We start from the raw sequence: 21,203 nt of genomic DNA, 5'->3' as shown, positions 1-21,203 counted from the left end.
GGGGGCCTCAGGTCCTTCCCAGCGCCGCCGCGCGGGACATCGCTCTGGCTGCGAGCGGCGGTGGGAGCTGCCGAGGGCGCCGGGTCTTCCCTCCTCCCCCGCGGTCCTCGGTTCACCCGCACGCCCCTCCTCCTCAGCTACCCTCCCTCTCCGCGCCTCCCCCGGCCCCCCCATCTCTGCAGGCCGAGTGGTGCGGCCCGCCTCCAGCTGACCGGCCTGGAATCCCGGCTCGGAGCCTCGGACTCGCGCCCGCCCGCGCGCCCGCTCCCTCCCCCTCCCCCCGCCCCGAGCCCCCCGACGCCGCCGCCGTAGTCGCCGCCGCCTCCTTCAAGCGGGGCCCAGGCCCAGCCGCCGCCACCGCTGCCGCCGCCGAGCTCCGCCGCCGCCGAGCACCATGGGAGACGCCGGGAGCGAGCGCAGCAAAGCGCCCAGCCTGCCGCCTCGCTGTCCCTGCGGCTTCTGGGGGTAAGTGCCCGGCCGGGTGGGGGTGGGGGCGGGGGCTGGGGGCGCTGGCGCGGGGGCTGCCCGGGCAGGCCTCGGGGCCGGGGGTGGCCGGAACCCTGGGGGCTGGGCCCTAGCCGGGCCTACAGGGAGGGGGCAGGGGCCGAGTCTCGGGGAGGGGCGCTGGGTGGGGAGCTGGAGGTGGGCAGAGAAGGCCCTGGCCCGGGTGCACTGCCACCCTCTGGGACTCTCCTGCCAGAGGTTTGGGCCAACAGGGGCCGCCCGGGCCACTGGTGAGGGGGGGCAGGGCAGCGGAGAGGGATGAGGGGGCGGTGTTGGCACCTCCGGGTGAAGCTGGGGTGCCCCTTCCCTTGGCATGTGGAGGCCAGCCCTCCCTCCCTGCCTTGGTATGAGTTGGTGCCCAGGCACCAGGAGGGTATTTCCTCTGACTTTTTCACCTCCCCCTCCCTCCTTGTCCCCCAGAGACTTGCATCATCACTTCCTAAATTATATCCCAGTGCCCTATTTGCTTTTAGGAAGCTGTTCACACGTCACCCATCTTTAAAAATCGAGCCCAGAGCCGAGTCTAGGGTAAAGTTATAAGAATATGGAGGTCTCCCCTTTATTTAAAACACATTTCAGGAGTTCTGTAAAATTTCCTTGTCCAAAAAATAAAAAACAAAAACCCAAAACACCCAACTCAAGTCAACCTGGCTTGGGAACGTGAGAGCCAGTTTGCTCAATTGGCTCAAATTCATCTCTCTCCATTTTTTTTTTTTTTAATGATAAAAATATTTACATTGGCCAGCCTGCGTTATTACTTGACCATCCTGTTAGGGTGAAAAACTGTGAGGTGGGAAATTAACTTTTTCACCTACAGTTACATTTTAAATTCTCCTTGTTAACACTTGGAGTTTTATGGATTACCATCCCTCTTACCTAACAGGTGCCTCCATCCTACCTTATGACTCTAATTGTAGGGGAATTGGGAGACTTTGAAGGACTTTTGTGATTGATCCCTTTTTCCTCTATTTTCCAAAGACCTAGTATATTTCATACTGTATAGAGGCAGTAAGGAAATGATTATTTCTGGTGAGAACATTTTGGAAAGATGTATTTAAGTATTTTATTTTTGCTATCCCCCAGATGTTAGGAATGGTTGAAGTACAGATTAAGTCTGGGATTTTTGGGAGTGAAGAGAAAGAAAGTGGATCTTAATGTAGATTTCTGTGGAATTTGTCAAATTGAAAGGTCGTGACAGAAATAGGTTCTCATTTTGTCCTCTTTTCTGCCTTTTCTTAAAAAAATACCTGCTGGAAAGATGTTAGTCAAAAATAAGTTATGGTATTAGCAAAAGTTTTGAAGGTGTGAAAATATTTTAGGTTTTATAGTCTTCCTAATAATTGGGTTGTCTGCTAAGTGCTTTCCTGGACAATGTAATTCCCATAGAATCTTCGGAGGTACAACCATTATCCCACTATAGATGAGGAAATTGAGGCTTTGAGAGGTGGATAACTTGCCCCTTGTATGCAGTGAGTGTAGGGTGGAGCTGGTGAGCTCGTCAGAGTGCTTAGTACCATCACGTTTATGACATCAATCTGCTGCCCTGGAAAAATCTGGTGTCACAAGCCTCTGATTGTAACTCATAAGAAGACATGTGGCTCAAAGAAAGTAGCTGCCAATGGCAACTAATGCCCAGGATGTATCAGAGAGAGGCTTGTTTCCTGGCAACAAGTTTGTCCTTGGGACCATTATCTTGAGCAGAACCCTTATCGAAAGACTTATGTCAAGACATAGAAACTAAGGAAATGGAATAGCCTTTTACTTTTAGGCTGCAGAGTTCTGAATAATGCCAAGGAAGTTTGATAGTTGCAGGGAGGATTAGTGAAACTGGTATCATACTTGACCTATAAGCAATCAGTCCTGCTTTTTTGATACTTTCAATCTGGCCCTTTTTAGTGAACTGCAGTTTGCCTGATAGGAGTTGTGAGCACAAAACTAATATTTTTATGTTGAAAAGTGTTCTTTTTAATGTGTAATGTTTTAACCTTTTCTAAAGGAGTTTGTAGGTACCTGTGTAGTTTGCATTCTATACCAAAGTGTAATGATATTGCTGCAGAGTTTTATCATGACTGACTCCGAACCGAACATGTATTTCTTACTGTATGGGCCACATTCATACTATGTTCATTAAGTAACCTTGAATATAGTCAACGAATAATTGAGTGTCTCTGGTATAATGGTGGACAAGGGGGCACTGGCCCCGTCTTCTGGGAGTGGAAGTAAAGTGTCAGAATAAAGTATGTTAGGATTGGTACAGGGTGTAATGGCAGGGGCGCTTACCTAGTTGAGGTGGAGGTAGAGGAAGGTAGCCTGGAGTAAGTGACACCGGCCTAGGCCTGCAGGAAGGGTAGGGGAGAATGGAATTAGAAGAGTTTCTTTCAGGTGGAGGGGATAGCATGGGTGAAGTCCTGGATGTGAGAGAAAGCACCCCACATTTGAGGAACTTAAAAGTTCATTGGAGTTGACTGGTAGATTGTGAAGGGCAATTTGCTAGAGATGAGGGTGAGATGGTGAGAGCAGTTGGTGATGTAGGGCTCTGTAGGTAATGCCTAGGTCTTTGGACTTTTATCTTGAGTTCACTCAGGAACTATTGAAGAACTTTGAACATGTAGTGGCGTGATTTTCTTTAACGTGAAAGATTGGATGATGTTGAGAGGGGTCTGGGTGTGTGTGTATATGAATGTGGTGTTTTTATGTTCGTGGGGTATTACTAGAGGTACAGAAGTCTTATCAGGAGGAGTAATCCAGACCAGGGATGATTGGGGCCTGCACCTGTGTGGTAGCTAGACAGAATGGAGAAAAGTAGAAAGCTGTGAGAGCCATGCAGTAGGTATCTTGTGCCTTTTTCTTTCATGAAAATGAAGGTGAGTGTGTTACCTGAAAACTTCAGTCAGCATTGCATTCTGTGGAAGCCATAGGTCTGTAAAGTCAGCTAGCCACAGCCCTTTGCAGAGGAGCCTCTTAGCAGAATGTTCTGGCACCAGTAGACTAAAGGCAGTTCCTTTAAGATTGCTCTTTAGTTACTTAGGCTGCCAGACTTGCTGCCTGGCATTGTCCAGTCAGGACACCAGTCAGTGGGGCTTGCTTAGACAAGAGAGCTGTGAGGTCTTTTTTGTGGGAATGCAACAGTTAGAAAGTAGAATGACAAGAGGAGCACACAATGCAAATGTGTGAGTATTTGGAATAAGGAAAGTTTCTACTTCTCTCCCTCTTGGTTTATGTTGTTTAATTGTGGGCATGGAATTAAGTTACTGTTCTACGGAGAGACCATCTCTCCACTGGGAAACTTTGCTACCTTGGAAATTGTTGAAGATTTACCTCTTTACAAAAGTTGAAAATTGTGTGGTGTGTACAATGTTTTTAGAGTTAATGATCATAAACCGTTTTTTCCCCTGAGGTATGTACTTAAAACTTTTAGTGAAATATGAGTATTTTCTTGGCTAATTTTTAGGCATTCCGTAGTCCTGTGAAAAACATACTAGTTTGTAATAATCAAACCTGAAATGAAATAGTATTTTAAAATAATAAAAATATTATTTTAGAAATAGTATTTTAGAAATATATACATACACAAAAGCACTTTTAAATGGTATGGGTATAAGTGTTACTAGTTGAAGTTGCATTTTAAGTTGTTTAGACGTTTAAAATGTACCGAAACGTGTAGATTCTTTACAGGCATTTTCAAACGGTGTTGAAAGAACAGACTTAGAAATACTCTAAAAAAAGAGAGGAGGAAGAGGGGTGCCTGGGTGGCTCTGTAGTGCCCAACTCTTGATTTCATCTCAGGTCATGATCTCGCAGTTTGTGGGATTGAGCCCTGAGTCAGGCTTTGTGCTGACAGTGAGGAGCCTGCTTGGGATTCTCCCTCTCTCTCTCCCTCTGCCCCCACCCTGCTGACTCTCTCTCCCTCAAAATAAATAAAATAAACTTTAAAAAAAGAGAGAGGGAGAAGACTTAAGACACTAATGTACTGACTATATTATAGGATAAGAAAAAAAGATAATTAGGTAAGAAAAAATGGACTTTTTTCAAATTTTACTTACCAAGTATAAAAATCAAGTACTGATATTTTGCTTTTACAATTGGAGACAATCTGTTGTAATATTATGGAAACTTTGAGAACTACTATTTCTTTCATAAATTAGTTTAAAGTATAGTTGACAAATGTTCAGTCTTGTTCTTTGGGAATAATGGAACATTTAAATGTGGGTTTTAGGGGCACCTGGGTGGCTTAGTCGGTTGAGCATCCGACTTCGGCTCAGGTCATGATCTCGTGGTCTGTGAGTTCAAGCCCCGCGTCGGGCTCTGTGCTGACAGCTCAGAGCCTGGAGTCTGCTTCGGATTCTGTGTCTCTGTCTCTCTCTGCCCCTCCTCCGCTCATGCTGTCTCGCTCGCTTGCTCTCTCTCTCTTTCTCTCTGTCCAAAATAAATAAACATTAAAAAAAAATAAAAAAAATAAATGTGAGTTTTATTTGGTAAACTATTCATTGTTTTTGATAAAAAATAAGCTCTTCTTAACGAACCATGTCATAAAATAAATGTTACATGGATGAATTTTCTTTAGGGAAATAGATTTTATTAGGATTTTATTTTTGTGATCTGTTCTGTTGAAGCATTTTATTTCACCAACTAGATCTGCTAGATAATAATGTATTTTAAATAAAGATGGGGTTAGGCAGAGATGAAGAGTAATCTCACAAACTATATTCCATTTCTGAAGAGGTTACTAGTAGAAAGTTGATAGAACATAAAAGATGATTTGTTCTATTCCATTTCACTTTAGGGAATAACAAGGTGTTGACCAGTTAGTTGAATAAAATCTGTCTCTTCCCCCCCCCCTCCCCCCCCCCGCCCCGATCCCAGGCTGGGGAATTGATGTAGAACCCTGTTTCTGTCACTTTGTGAGTCATCTGGCTAGTGTGCCTGGTTCTGAACAGTGTGTGGCCCTTGGTTCTTCAGTCTCAGTCTCCCAATTTAGAACATGTTGCCACGCTTCAACCAGCTTAACCTGGGCTTTCAAGTTCATGTGAACACAGCATGAATTACTAGTTAATCAGTAGAATGATTATTTCAGTGATGTCACTAATTATCCCTCGATTATAAAATTCCCTTAAACGTTACCTTAAAAACAAAACAGCTCATTTGTGCAGTTTTACTTTGTGTCTTTCAGTATTATGTGCACCTGAAGATGCAGTGTGATGTAATGAAGTATTCACTGTGCATTTGTCTACTTGCCCCATTTTCCTGATTATATTTGGGTATTCAGAAAACATGAAATTGTCCCTTTGATTTGACGGAACACAGGGAGTTTATTTATTTTTTTGTTAAGGAAAACATGGTCTTTGTTTACTTTGGTTTGAAGCAATAGCTTTTTAAAGTTAGATTCAGTTAACATATAGGACATACTGCTCTTTTGGTATCATCCTCTTCTCCCATTCACCCTCCTCCTCCTCCTAAAAAGGAGAATCCAGTAGTTTAAGTTGTACTGAAAAGTTTTGACTAAAATTCTTCTTAATCCTTAATAGTATTAAAGTTAACATTAATTTTCACAGACTAACCTTTTCCTAGGTAGAAAAATCAGAAGGCTAAGGATCTTTTGAAATGAATAAAATCTTTTTTTTTTTTTTAATTTTTGTTAATTTATTTTGGGGAAGGGAGAGGCAGAGAGAGAGAGATAGAGAATCCCAAGCAGGCTCTGCGCTATCGGCATAGAGCCCAGTGTGGGGTTCGATCTCACAAACTGTGAGATCATGACCTGTGCTGAAATCAAGAGTTGGATGCTCAACCGACGGAGCCACCCAGGTGCCCCTGAATAAAGTCCTTAAAAAAAAAACACCCAAGCATATTTAGTATTTACTGAGAGCAGAGTACTAAGACAGTGAGAACTAATAGGATTTGGATTTTTTTTAAATCTTGTTTTTTTTTAATGTTTATTTTTGAGGGAGAGAGAAACAGAGCATGAGCAGGGGAGGGGCAGACAGAGGGGGAGACACAGAATCTGAAGCAGGCTCTAGGCTCTGAGCTGTCAGCACAGAGCCCTGATGTGGGGCTCGAACTCATGAACCATGAGATCATGACCTGAGCTGAAGTCCAAGTCCTAACCAACTGAGCCACCTGGGCACCCCTATGATTTGGAATTTTATTAGTTCCTGAAAAGGTTGTGTGCAAACTGAAGGGAAGTTTTGGAATCCTACAGTAATCATAGATAAAGATTGACGTTAAAAATTCCTTTTTTTTTTTTTTGAAGAAAGATAAAGTTTGGTATCTCAACAATGCCACATGTAGGAAGTGACTGGTCACACTCCAACACTTGTATAATTTTAATGAGGCACTTGAAAAATCTTCCAGATTCAGGCTTGTTGGGTAGTGTCAGGCTTGTGGGACTTGGGTGAATGGTTGGTGAAAGAGGGACTTCAGTCCAACTGGGTGGATGACACTAATGTCACTCAGTTCTGCTAGGGGCTTTGAGAAACAGGCTGATCTTGCTCTGGGCTGGGTCTCCACGTAACAAGATTATGCTGCTGAATGAAATATTTTAGATATAAAGAAGAAATTTTCTGTATGTGTTAAATGCAGAAGAGAGGTTAAACCGCTTCATTTGAAGTTTTAAAAACCAGAATCTGAGAACAACTTCTAGAATTGTGCTGTGCAATAAGGTAGCTACTAGTTACATATAGCAATTTAAATTCATACTAATTAAAATTAAATAAAATTTCGGTTCTTCAGTTGCAGTAGCTACTTTTTAAGTAGCATTTAACTAGCTCAGTAGCTAGTGGCTACCCTATTGGGGAACACATATATAGAACACTTCAAACTCCCAGAAAGTTCTTTTGGACAGTGCTCATCTAGAACATTGACCTGACAGCCAGCCAGGATTTTCAAGCCTATTTGTTTTTCCTCCTCAGTTTTGTTGAGCTATAATTGACATTCAAGCTTATTTTGTGAGTTCTCCAGACCCCTGTTTTCTTGTCTTCTGAAAATGAGGGACTTGTCTAATTTAGCTCTAAGTTGCTTTCCAGCTCTAACATTTTATTTTCATTGGGGGAAGCAATGCTATTGTTAATTCAGATTACTGGGAAGTGCTCCTTTGCTCAGTTTTGGGAATTAAAATGTCAGTACAAGTTAGTCCATAATTTGAACATTTTTTTTTTTCATGTTAGCTTTTGAGTCAATCATCTTTGCTCTTTTCTTAGCACTATTAAACTGGGAACCTCAGAGACCCATACAGGGAGGTGTTGGGCTAATAGAGAATCAATTTTTTTTTCTTTTTAGTGAGAGACTTTTTGAAGGTATTCACCTTGGACTCTGACTTTTGTGGAGGAATATTTATTTTTACAAATGTAAATCTCATATGGCAGTTTTTGAAATGTGATTGGGAATAAGTGCATTGGATTTTCTGGTAAATTCAAGTTCCCACATACAGAAAAACTTGGAATGTATTGGAATATCCAGCAGCATTGGGCAAAACCAGGCTAAGCGGATGGTACAAGATAAATGAAAATGCCTTGTCATCCTTGAGGCCAGGGGACAGAATTGCAAGCAGTGCCGGACATCTGAAGTTGTGGCTGCAGTTGTTAACCAGAGGAAGGAAGAATACAGTAGGAAGAAGGTGCAGTACTGGCTACTAATTGCATCAATTCCTTCAACTGTACCAGATGTCCTGTATCATAGGCAGGTGTGATTAAGGCAGAAGAATGTCCTGGGAGAGGTCATTAATGGAGTTTGCTATCACCCTGGCTGTGGGTGATTGGTGGGTGAGGGGGATAGGAGCAGACCACCCCATAGCATTTTGTGTTTCTAATTTGTGGACAGGCTCTAGTTAGCTGCATTGCCGCCTCATTAATGACCTGGCAAAGAGTGAGGTTGGTGATGCACTTGGGACCTTTGGGGGGAGTGCCTTTTCTCATTTCTTTCTGTTCAAGTGGAATGGTGTGGAGTAACAGTTGTTGATGTCTTACCTATTTCTTGGACTCTTACACATTGGTACGTTGAAGTGCCTTTATATAAAATAATCACTCTCAGCCACACTTCTTGGAAGGAGAAGTATTCTGACCATTCAAAAGTATCACAAATATTCTTTCTGCAGTCAGATTCTTATGCCAGGCATTTGATTTTCTCTCGCATGCTTATGTTGGTAGAATTTCTGAACATAGTGTGAAGTTTCTGTAGCTTATAGTACCTAGCTGGAAGAGTGGGGCAGGAATTTGGAGAACACAGTGGGGGTGGAGGGCTTTGCTGAGCATATTTGTGCTTTCAAAGTCTGCCTATTTCATTCAGGTCATTGTTTTTTCAATCTTCAGCCATTTCTACGGTGCCGTATATGAATAGATGTGCTGGCAAGTTATAGCCTGAAAGAATTTTTTTAAATGTAATGAGTGAGATACAAAGTGGGTTGAATAATACAGTCATTCTTAAACTGGCCAGAAGTTTATTAACTGGCAAAAAATAATAAAAAACAAACTGGAGGTGGGAGAAGGTGTGGTATATTTCATTTTTTAAAAATTAATGTTTTTTTATTTATTTTTGAGAAAGAAAGATGGAGAGCAAGCAGGGGACAGGGAGGGAGGGAGACAGCATCCCAAGCAGGCTCTGCACTGTCACTGCAGAGCCCAACGTGGGGCTTGAACCCACAAACGAAGAGATCATGACCCCGAGCCAAAGTCAGATGCTTAACTGACTGAGCCACCCAGGAGCCCCAGGTGTGGTATATTTCAGCGTGAACTGTTTCTAGTTTTGTTATTTCTAGGTTTCTGTCCTTGGGGAGGCATGGATGGTATTATTTGTTTTCTTCTTTAGATGCCACTGAAATCCAGAAAACCAGGTTTTTCAAGTCTTTGTGTGTTTGCATATGAAACTTTGCGCGTGTGTATAAAATCCTCATAGTTTATGACTTTACATAGTTTTATGTAGTTTGTCTTTTGAAATAATACAAAGCCGTGCTACTCACCTTTAAAAATAAAGGAATGTTCTTGATGTTGATCCACAGAAATGTTTGGTTAGGGGAACTTTTGTTGATTGGGGGGATGTGTTCATGTAATCTTTGAGGCCTATATTCCTTGTTTCTGTGGGTAAGTCACTATTAATTGGCTCTCCCTGTCTCCATGTCACCCCTCTTCTCCACCCCCCACTGCCAGTGAGAGGTACTCAAACCATGTATTTTTTTTTTTTTTTTTTTGGTAAGGCTAATATTTTTCTTCAGTGCATATTGGGTGGGATCTAATCAAGAAACTGTTGCTGTGATTTAAATGATAAAAATATGGTCTCGAATGAAAGTATGGAGATTGGATGGTATATATGTGAGTCTCTAGGCGTTTATGATCTCAGTGTCAGTATGGATTAGTTTAGAAAATGATAACCATGTACAGTCTACTCAGTGGAAGTATATGTCCCTACAGACTGCATTCTCTCACCCTTGGTTTTCAACTATTTAGTGATTTGGTATTCTGATCTTAGTGGAAAGCCCCCTGGGTTTACCTGAATAGTTTTCATTACTTACATGGTATGTTGTTTCGGTTGGAGCTAGGGACTAGGAAGAATGGACTGTGTTTGTTTTGTTTTTAAAAGTCACTGGATAGATATGTATCACAATAGATTTGGGCTGAGTTGGAGCAGGAAGGACACAGAAGGTGGTTAAGAGGAAGACTGCAATGTGAGGGGGATGATGATGGGGGAATGTGAATGGAAGTGGAGTGGTGGTCATTAGGAATGAAGATGTTCTGTGGTCACTATTTTCTACTCAAAATATGAGAGGTGGTCGCATCTGTAAAGGCTAGAGAAACTAATGTGAACAGGTGGTGGGTAGGATTAAAGAAAACATTCTGTCTTCCCTTGAAGTGCAGGGTGTGAGTCCCCTGGGGTCTTGCAGGGAAGCGTTAAAGATCAGAGGGTAAGAGCTGTGGTGCAAATTCCGGGCTAAAGTTTAGTGGAAACAGCAGCAGCTTTTGGCAAATTGGTGTTCCGTCTGTTAGAACCTCATGGGCTCTTTCTTTTTTTAAGCTTAAAGACACCTTTTCAGCCTGTTTTTTTTTTTTTTTTTAATTTTTTTAAATTTTTTTTTTCAACGTTTATTTATTTTTGGGACAGAGAGAGACAGAGCATGAACGGGGGAGGGGCAGAGAGAGAGGGAGACACAGAATCGGAAGCAGGCTCCAGGCTCTGAGCCATCAGCCCAGAGCCCGACTCGGGGCTCGAACTCACGGACCGCGAGATCGTGACCTGGCTGAAGTCGGACGCTTAACCGACTGCGCCACCCAGGCGCCCCCAGCCTGTTAAAAGATAGTGCTTCATGGTATCTCTTTGCAGCAGGCCATGGAGATTCCATCTACCTTCTCCATTCCTTTACTGGTATTGTCACAACCAACTCCATCTCTTGAGACTGATTGTTCTTTTCCCTTCTCAATCCCCAAGCCTGATGGAGAGTTCAGCAAAGTCTCACCCATCTTTACTTGCTGTTCACTAGCTTTACTTGCTGTTCTTGGAAAAACAACTCTCATTAAGCCTTTCTCTTTAAAAAGATTTTGCAGCTAGTGCTTATGGGGGAGGTTACATTAAATGTTAAAGAATTTACTAGTAGTGCTGCCTGGGGAATAAGACCTTTCTCATTTGCTGAATGGCTAATGAAATGTACTCTCTTATCCAATCCAGGCTCTTCCAAGGGCATGCTGATCTATTATCTCCAGAAAACCAACTGAGTTAAGCAAGCATGGGCTTTGGAATTAGAATCCTGAGTTTAAAACCTGACTTTGAAACTTTCTGCTTGACTTTGGGTAGTTTACCTCTCTGCCTTTTTAACTTAAAAAAAAAAAAAAAACCAAAACAAACAAACAGACTACCTTAGAGTTGCTTTGAGGTTTAGTGAGCTCTAATGCCTGTCAACCCCTTGGCACAGTGCCTGACTGTGGTAATTACATTTATTAAAGGCTAACTTCCCAGCCTTGAATGGAGGAACATTGGTGGTAGATTAGTAGAGGCAGAACTATCTTACTTAACTGAGCATTTGCATTAATGGCAGGCTCCAGATCAGTGTTACCTAGTTAGTTGATGAGGTTTCTGACCAGCCTTTGGCCAGTTTGGCTATTTTCCAAGGCCAATCTCTTGTTCAGTAAGCATTTGTTGAGTGCTCTTATTGTGGGTCTAGAGGCATGATCTACTCTGCTCTGGCTTCTGCCCTAAAAAAGCTCATAGTCTAGAAGGGGACGCAGACCGATAAACTGACCAAATACCATGAGGAAAGTGCTTTGGGGGATCATCACAAAGTGATGTGAGCATTGACAGGGCATCCTGTTGAGACTGGGAGTGGAGAATGGCCAGGAGGGCTTCTCTGAGGAGATGGTGCTTAAGCTGGGTATAAAATGCTGGAGGAACAGCTTGTGCAAAGGCAGAGAAAAGTGAGAAAGCATGCAGAATTGAGAGAATTGTAGATACAGCTCGGTATTTTAGCTGCAGTATATGTGAAGCTGAGGAGATAAGCAGGAGCCAGTTATGAACATTCTTGATTGTCATGCAGTTGAGTTTAGATTTTATCCTGGAAGCAGTTGGGACCATTTAAGGATTTTAAGGGTGATGACATGGTATTTATGTTTCAGAAAATAACTGGCAGCAGTGTGGAGAATTGGAGGGCATAAGCATTGAAGCAGAGTCCAGTTAAAGCATTGAAACCTTTTTGGGCCGTGGATCCTTTTTTATAATTGGATGGAGACCATGGATCTCTTCTCAGAATAATACATAAAATAAAACACCTGTGATTATGAAGGAACCCAATTAGATCTAAACGCACTTCTATCCACAGACTGTGGGGTCTGTGGACCCAAGATAAAGCAACTGAGTGAATGCTGTAGTAGGAGAGCTAAGAATGAATCTAGGCTGAAATCTGAGTATTTTAGTCCATGCAGGGGATTATAACAAAATACCACAGACTGGGTGGCTGATAAACAATAAAAATTTATTTCTCATAGTTCTGGAGGCTGGAAGACCAAGATCAAAGCACTGGCAGATTCTGAGTCTGGGGAGAGTCAGCTTCCTCATTGATGATGCTGTCTTCTCACTATACTCTTCAGGTAGCAGAAGTTGGATAAGGGATCTCTTCAACCTCTTTTATAAGGGCACTAATCCCATTCATAAGTGCAGCGCCCTCATAAGTCATAGCTCATTTCTCTCTAGCACTAAATGATTTTCCATTATTTGGATGTGCCACAGTTTATTTATTCACCTGCTAAAGGACATCTTGATTGCTTCCAAGTTTTGGCCGTTATGAATAAAGCAGCCCTAAACATTCATGTTCAAGCTTTTTTGTGGACATAGTTGTCAGCTTGGTACATACCAAGGAATGTGATGGCTGGATTATGATAAGAGTGTGTTTAGTTTTATAAGAAACTGCCAAACTATTTTCCAAAGTGATTGTACCATTTTGCATTCCCAGCAAGAGCAGTGAATGAGTGTTTCTGTTGCTCCACATGCTTATCAGCATTTGGTGTTGTCAGTGTTTTGCATTTTGGCTTTTTGTTTTGTTTTGTTTTTTTTTAGAGTGAGAGAAGGGAAAGCGAGTGTGTCCAGTGGGGAGCCCGATGTGGGATATGATCTCACCACCGAGATCATGACCCGAGCCAAAACCAAGAGTCAAATGCTTAACTGATTGAGCCACCTAGGTGCCCCAAATTTTGGCCATTCTAATAGATGTGTAGTGGTATCTTATTTTAATTTGCAATTCCCTTGTAATAAGTGATGTTGAATATTGAGGTGTTTATTTGCCATCTGTACATCTTCTTTGGTGAGGTATCTGTTCAGGTCTTGGTGAGATATCTGTTTAGGTCTTCTGCCTGTTTTTTCATTGGGTTTGTTTTCTCATTGTGTTTTAAGAGTTCTTTGTGCATATTGGATGCAGTCCTCTGATTATCAGGTACCTCTTTTGGAAAATTTTTCTCCCGGTTGTATTCTCATTTTCTTAAGTTTGGTGATTTTTATGTATAGCTTGATGATTGTTTTCATATGTATACAAGTATATAACCACCACCTAGTCAAATTGACAAATAGTACATTTCCAATATCCCAGCAGGAGTCTCCTTGTTCCCTACCTCAGGTGATTCCCCCAACCTTATCTGACTTATCACTATAGGTTAGTTTTGCCTGTTTTTGAATTTTATGTAATGGGAATATATAGTATTTCTCTTTTATGTATGACTTTTTCCTTCTCGGCGTTATGACTATGAGATTCATCTACATTTGTGTAGAGAGGTAATGATTTTTCATTGGTTTGTGGTATTCCATTATATGATAGCATAATTTACCCATTCCACTTTTTGGAGCTTTTTGGAGCTTTTTGGTTTGGGGGTATTATTAATAATGTGGCTGTGAACATTTTTGCATGTGCCTTTTGGTGGACATAAGCACTCATTTCTCTTTGGGTCTATATCCAGCAGAAGAATTTTTGGATTATAAAGTGTATGTATATGTGTTTAGATTTAGTAGATATCGCTAGTTTTCTAAAGTATTTTTATCAATTTACGCTCCCACCACCAGTATATAAGAGTTCTGGTTATTCCACATGTTCCTTAGTACTTGATACTGACTGTGTCTTTCATTTTAGTTGTGTGTAGGGTTATTACATTATGGTTTTTAATTTGCATTTCCTTGATGACTAATGAAATTGAGCAACTTTCTTTGTTGGCGATTTGGCTAAACATCAGTGAGAGGCATTTATTCAAACCTTTTGCTTATTTTTCTCTTGGGTTGTCTGGTTCTTTAAATTCATTTTTAGGAATTCTTTATTCTGGATACAAGTCCTTTTTCAGATAGCACGTACATTTTCTTATATAGTTTTGCAGTATGTTTGAATTTCTTTTTTTAAATTACAAAAGGAACGCATTCATATAATAGAAAATTCAAATAACAGAAATGGTATACAGTATATATTCATTTGTATATGGGTATACTCCCTTCTACACCATACCCAGAGTTCCACTTTCTAGTGAGAATCATAGCTAAGTTTCTTGAGTATCCTTCCAGAAGTTTCCTGTGCATATATCACATTATTCTTTTTTCTAACACAAGTAGTAGCACATTACACCTTATTTTGTAACTTGCTTTTTTTTTTTTAACTGTATTTTAGAGTTCTTTTCAAGTTAGCATATACATTTCTACCTTCTTTTAAATGGCAGCACGGTATCCCAATAGGTGCATAAACTAAAATTTATCCAGATTTTCTAGTCAATACTTGATGGTGGTTGTCATTATTATTACTATGCTACAAAAAATGGTATAGGGTATGTTGAATTGTAGGGCTTATGGACCATCTAAATGTGAAGTAACTTAGGTGTCTGAAGTTTGGGAGGGAAGGTGAACCATGGCTGCACCATTTAGGGTGACATGGGTACATAGGTCATAGCTGAAGCCAGGTAGGGTCACCTAGAAAGTGTTGTTAGACCAGTGGTTCCCTCTGGAGTAGAGATGGGGTTGTCAGAATCACTTTAGTAACCTTTCTAGAACACATTACTGCTGCTTCCCCCAGCTCCAATTTAGTGTGTCCAAGGTGGGATCTGGGCAATTCTTGCCTTTTTTCTTCCGTCCTTTGGTTACTGCTCCTGTGTGTAACTTTCATTTAAGATCCAGTTGTATAGGGTGAGAAGATAGTTGAGGATGGAACCTTGGTAAACACAAGTAGAATAAGAGGAGTTTGAGATGGAGATGGATGGAGAAATCGAAATCAGGTGAGTGTGGGGTTACCAAAACCAAAGGGATAGTTCAGTGCAGAAGTGGCAGTCGGGTCATGCTGCAAAGAGTGGCCAAGTAAGATGATGATTGAGACTTCTCTGCTGCTTTAAAGTGCTAAGGATTTAAATAATACTTTTTTAGACATGTGCATCTCAGCAGTGTTCTGGCTGAGCGTGGTACCAAGATACCTTTTGTGAAAAATCGCCATAATTACATCCCACATGTACCAGAAATTAACAACTTCTGTTAATGATCCAAGACTCTGATAATCAGGAATTAAGAAACTTTTCTGGGATCTGTTTACAATTTTCGTTTCTGTTGATTATTTTACAGTAACAGATTACTTAAGATTTTATGTTAGATTTAAAAACAAAACTTGAACTACCAATTTAGGTTTGAAGAAATACTTATAACCTCTAAGTTCTGGTGGGAAAGGTTGCACTCACCTCATCTGTCTTGATATTTTACTTAGTTTTATAGATTTAATCTTCTTGTGTAAGCTTCTGTTTTTCTATGAAGTCTCTTTTATTTAGTCCAGACTTTCATCCTTGTAAATATTCAGATATCTTTTCTAAAGTGTTCCAGTTGAATGTGATGTCTTTTTGAAGTACCTCTGTGTCACTGAAAAAAGACTTTATTCTTTCTCCTTTCCTCTTCCACTCTTTTCTTCAAGCAGGTATAGGTTAGGGTGAGGTAGAATGAAACCAGTCATAAGGGAGGTCATGAAATCTATTTCTTAAAAATTAAGCTAAATATATATTTAGGAAAAATCAGCTGAGGTATGAAGTAAAATTGAGGGGGCAGGTAAATTTCCTGGCTGATACTGATTTATACCATTTCATTCATGATTATGGGTTGTATGTGTCAGTATTGACACAAGAAGGACATATTAGTCTACGCATAGTGTGATTGAGAGGTAAGGTCAGATTGATACTATGAAAATATTATTTTGCTGCCTGTTATTTTCTGCAAAGTCTTTAGTTTATTTAGCTATATGACTACTGTATTAATGACTTTAAGGAATTTTAAGCTTTTGAACATTTAAACTGTGATCAAAGGCAGTTGGATCATTTGAATTTATAGATGAACTCTTATTAAGGTACAGTTGTGTACACCATTGTGTTAATGGTAAATATTTTAATAAGTATACTGGCAGCTTGCCATTGATTCATTTTAGACTATCCCAGGTCAGGAGGGTGAGGTTGATGCTGTTTTGACTCCTTGGTGTTTTACAACATGGAGACACATAGGAAGGCCCAGGGCTGCAATATGGGCAGTGGCTGAATCAGCAAATGAGGACAACTTGCTGTATTTTAACCCAGAAAGATTAGAAAGTTGGTGCTTGGGCTCCTGGCTCAGAATTAGATGCATCTTTGAAGTGCTACTTCTACTGCTATTTGTTTTAGCTGAAACCTTGGGATTGAAAATTTTTGGACATGGTCTTATGTATTATTGAGTGGAAAAAGTAAGTTTCAATTGCTTTGTTCCTCATCAATTTTTTTTTTTAATTGAGACACAGTTCACACACCGTAAAATTCATTATTTTAAAGTGTACAATTTAGTGAAATTTAGTATACTCACAAAGTTGTGCAACCATCACTGCTATCTATAGTCTGTTAACATTTTGCTTTATTTGCTTTCTATCCCTCTATCCGTCTATTAGTCCATTTGATTTTTTTATTTTCCAAGTAAAGTGTAGACCTTGGTACTTTACCTTCAGACACTATGACATGCATGTTATTAACTAGAGTTTAACATTTCCTTTTTATTTTGAAGTACAATATACATTGAAAAACATAAATCTTGAGTATATTAACATGAGTTTTGACAAATGCATATACCGGGGCGCCTGGGTGGCGCAGTCGGTTAAGCGTCCGACTTCAGCCAGGTCACGATCTCGCGGTCCGTGAGTTCGAGCCCCGCGTCAGGCTCTGGGCTGATGGCTCGGAGCCTGGAGCCTGTTTCCGATTCTGTGTCTCCCTCTCTCTCTGCCCCTCCCCCGTTCATGCTCTGTCTCTCTCTGTCCCAAATAAATAAATAAACGTTGAAAAAAAAATTTTAAAAAAATGCATATACCTGTGTAACCCAAATATCTATCAGGATATATACATATTTTAGCTGGATTATACCATATTACATGTTGCTCAGACTTCAGAAAGCTTCCTCATGTCCCTCTCCAGTCAGTCTGTCCTCCCAACCCCCCTTTCTGTTTCCTTGTTCAGGCAGTCACTGTTTTAATTTTTTTTTAATGTTTTTATTTATTTTTGAAAGAGAGACAGAGCATGAGCGGGGGAGGAGCAGAGAGGGAGGGAGACATAGAATTTGAAGCAGGCTCCAGGCTCTAAGCTGTCAGCACAGAGCCTGATGTGGGGCTCGAACTCACGAACTGTGAGATCATGACCTGAGCTGAAGTCGGACGCTGAATCGACTGAGCCACCCAGGTGCCCCATTAATTTTTTTTTAATCCTTCACTTTGGATTAGCTTTGCTGTTTTTCAAGTCATGTAAATGGAATCATATGGTATGTACTCTTTCTGCTAAAGGGTCTTTGACTCAGTGTAGTGTTTTTGATATAGGTCACTGTTGTACGTAGCAGTAGTTTGTTCCTTTTTATTATTGCATAACTTTAAATAGCATTCCACTATGTGACTGTACCACCATTTTGTCTGTTCTGTTTATAGACACCCTAATTTGCTTTTTAAATAATAACAATACAAAAATCAATTACCAGCAAGCATGACATCAGGAAATAGACTAGAATAGATTGTAGTTTTCTTAAGAAAAACCCTTTATATTCCAGCTTTGCTTTTTCTAGTTCCCTTGATTTGATTTTAGGTATAGTTTTGGAGATGCTCTAGCCTCATGAGCACCCCAGTTCCAAACCATCTCATCTATTATGAATTGATTTCTACTAGGGGATGATTTTAAAAATCTTAATGCATTTAGGTCACTGTGCCCTATTAAGGTGATTAATTATTACTGTTTTTGAAGATGAAGTGTGCCTGTCTTGTGATCCAGTTTTGTAAAATCGTACCTTTCTCCCTGAAACCAAAGACAGTACTAAGAACTAATATGAGAGTTTATGTGGCCTAATATGTGGCCTGCTGTATTCCTGTTTAGAGACCGTGTTTCTTCCATCTCTCCTCTCCCTGAAAGTGATTGGAACATACAATAAAAGTGAAAAGATGTCTAACTAATGTTTAATATAATAAGATTATTTCTTTTTTTTAATGCTTTTATTTTAGAGAGAGAGAGAGAGAGACAGACAGAGCATGAGTGGGGGAGGGGCAGAGCGAGGGAGACACAATCCAAAGCAGGCTCTAGGCCCTGAGCTCGACATGGGCTCGAACCCACGAACTGTGCGGTCATGACCTGAGCTAAAGTTGGACGCTTAACCGACTGAGCCATCCAGGCGCCCCAGTAAGATTATTTCTTAACTTTGCATATATTATATTGCTTTAAAAATAATTCTCTCTTCTTCATCTCCTGCCCTTCAAGTTGTTCTCTATTATTAATAGACATGTGACACAAGGGTGATCCTTTGGTCATTTTCACTAATCTGTTTTATGTGTAATTTCTAAATTTACTAACCCGTACTTAATATTTTTCTATATTTACCTAGTTTTATATCAGTTCATTTTGTATCTCTATTTGTTTATCTCTATTTTCTTATGAGGGATGTAAGCGAAATTGGAGTATTAGGGTTTAGTAAAGAGAAAAACCTGAATCTGAGATTATAGGACTCTAATAAATGATGTTTTGTAATAAACTTTGTAATAAAATGATGTTTTGTAATAAACTTTGTAATAAACTTTGATAGTTAAACTTGCTGAACACCCGTGTTTCTGTCCTTTTAGGAAATCTGATAAGCTGAGGGTTGGGAAGGGCTCCCTGGAAGCACTTATAGATAACAGTGAGTTCTCAACATTTAATGATACATGGCAGAAGAGCCTAAACAAAACCCTGTGATAATTTCAAAACCTTGTAGCTTTCCTTGTGGTGATTTCCTTTCCACTTTGGTACTTTACTTGATGTTAATTACCAGAAGCAGAGCAAAGTATTCTGAATTTTATCTTTTCCTTACCTGTCTCCTGATGGAATTTCTTAGGAGGAAGGAATTGGTTTAAAGAGAAGAGGTTAGAGATACGGATAGTTTATGAAAACTTAAAGATACTCAAGGGAGGAATTATTTTCTTTTCTGCTCTGCATCTTTGTGATTTGATTTGCTTCCACACTCTTTCATATAAATCCGATCATCTTGCCAGTTTTCTTGGGGTTGGGAGTGTGGCAGAGGCCCTGAGAACAAAAACCCTGGGAAACGGTTTGCAAGATGCCTTGGCAGAATTGCTGGAGGTGTGGAGGGAAATTCTAAAATTGTTTTTATCTTACCTAGTACTCTTCAAAGCTTGAAAGGAAGACAAAGCAGTTTCACAGTCCTCCACCCCTTTTTTGGGCACTGTGCTAACTGGGAGTGCCCCATTTTGCAGCATGTGGCTAGAGGGATAAGAAAGAGATACAAGGTGGAGGGAACATAGGCTGAACTCGTTTTCTTCTCCTTCTTCTCCTTCCCCTCCTCCTCTTCCTCCTCCTCCTTTTTTAGAGAGAGTGAATGAGAGAGAGCATGTGCCCATGAGCATGTGGGGAGGGGGTGTGGGGGGTGAACAGAGAGAGAGTTTTTTTTTTTATGCAACTCCATGTTTATTGCAGCATTATTTACGATAGCAAGATACGGAAACAGCCCAAGTGTCCATCAGCAGATGAATGGATAAAGAAAATGCAAAACACACACACACACACACACACAGAGGAATATTATTCAGTCATAAAAAAGAATGACATTTTGCCATTTCTGATAATATGGGTAGATTTTGATGACATTATGCTAAGTGAAATAGTGACTTCACTTATATGTGGAATCTGAAAAAAAGAAGAAAAGAAAGAATAAAAAAATCAAGTCCATAGATATAGAGTATAGCAGATTGGTGGTGAGTGTGGGGTAGGCAAAAGAGGTAAAGGGAGCCAAAAGATAACAAACTTTTGGTTATAAAATAAATATCATGAGAATGTAATATACAGCATGGCAAGTATAGTTCGTGATACCATCTTGCCTATCTGAAAGTTGCTAAGAAAGTAGATCTTAAAATTTCTTAACAACAACAACAAAAAATCCTTACCACAAGAAAAAAATCGAAGTGTGTATGATGATGGGTGTTAACTATACTTATTGGGGCAATCATTTCACACTATATGCAAATATTGAATAATTATGTTTAATAACATAATGTGACAAATATAATGTTGTATGTCAACTATACGTCAATTAAAATATTTAGTTTATAATATCAGTTGGAAATTTTATTTAATTCTTTACAAGGATTTAATGACATGCATGAACCATCTTTTACGTATGCCCACATACATGTGCATGAGACACTAAGATAACAAAATTAAAACCCAGCAAATTATAATTTATAGACAAAAATGCATTTATTGAAATTATAGAAGAAAATGTGCCCAATATGTAAAACTTGAAGAATTGAGTAATTAAAAAATAAAAGGAAGTCTAGTGGTAAAAATAACAAATTGGTAACAATATCTTGTAATAAAAATGATAAATGTTACATGTTGATATTAGAAATATTTCACATTCAACATTAATTGAATCTTCAAAAATTAGTTTTCAAAGAACTGTGCAAAATTGGGGATTTAAGGCTTTGTGACTGAGAAAACTTTTATCAGAAGAACTCATATGTTTAGAAAAAAGAAAGAAATTTTAGAATATAACAGATAATGTGAGAGGAAAGACATGTAAATAACACTAATCCAAAACTCAGGTAAATATTCCCAGTGCGGTTTCTCTGGAGGATTTTGGAAGTATGGAAACCATCTTTTTTCCCCTCATGATTATTGAGGAATGCTACTGGCCTATGTTGATTAGGTGATAGGGTCACTACTGTTCTGTAGAGCACAAAACCATTTTGCTCAATTAACTCC

The 21,203-nt window shown here is 40.0% G+C and overlaps 1 protein-coding gene across 1 annotated transcript in view; it reads left to right on the top strand.

Moving 5' to 3' along the window:
• The first annotated feature begins 306 nt into the window (after nucleotides 1–306).
• The window catches only part of ZFAND3 (zinc finger AN1-type containing 3), a 326,219-nt gene continuing 305,322 nt past the window's right edge, over nucleotides 307–21,203 (top strand). The window contains exon 1 of the mRNA XM_047103300.1: nucleotides 307–465. Coding sequence (XP_046959256.1) covers nucleotides 395–465 — 71 coding nt within the window. The 5' untranslated portion in view covers nucleotides 307–394. The remainder of the gene's footprint in view (nucleotides 466–21,203) is intronic.

Source organism: Lynx rufus, unplaced genomic scaffold, assembly GCF_022079265.1.
Source record: "Lynx rufus isolate CCGP_SWC_20201006 ecotype Redwood Valley unplaced genomic scaffold, mLynRuf1.p SCAF_6, whole genome shotgun sequence".
Taxonomy (NCBI): Eukaryota; Metazoa; Chordata; class Mammalia; order Carnivora; family Felidae; genus Lynx; species Lynx rufus.
The sequence above is the reverse complement of the archived record's forward strand: the minus strand, read 5'-3'. Positions and strand labels throughout refer to the sequence as shown.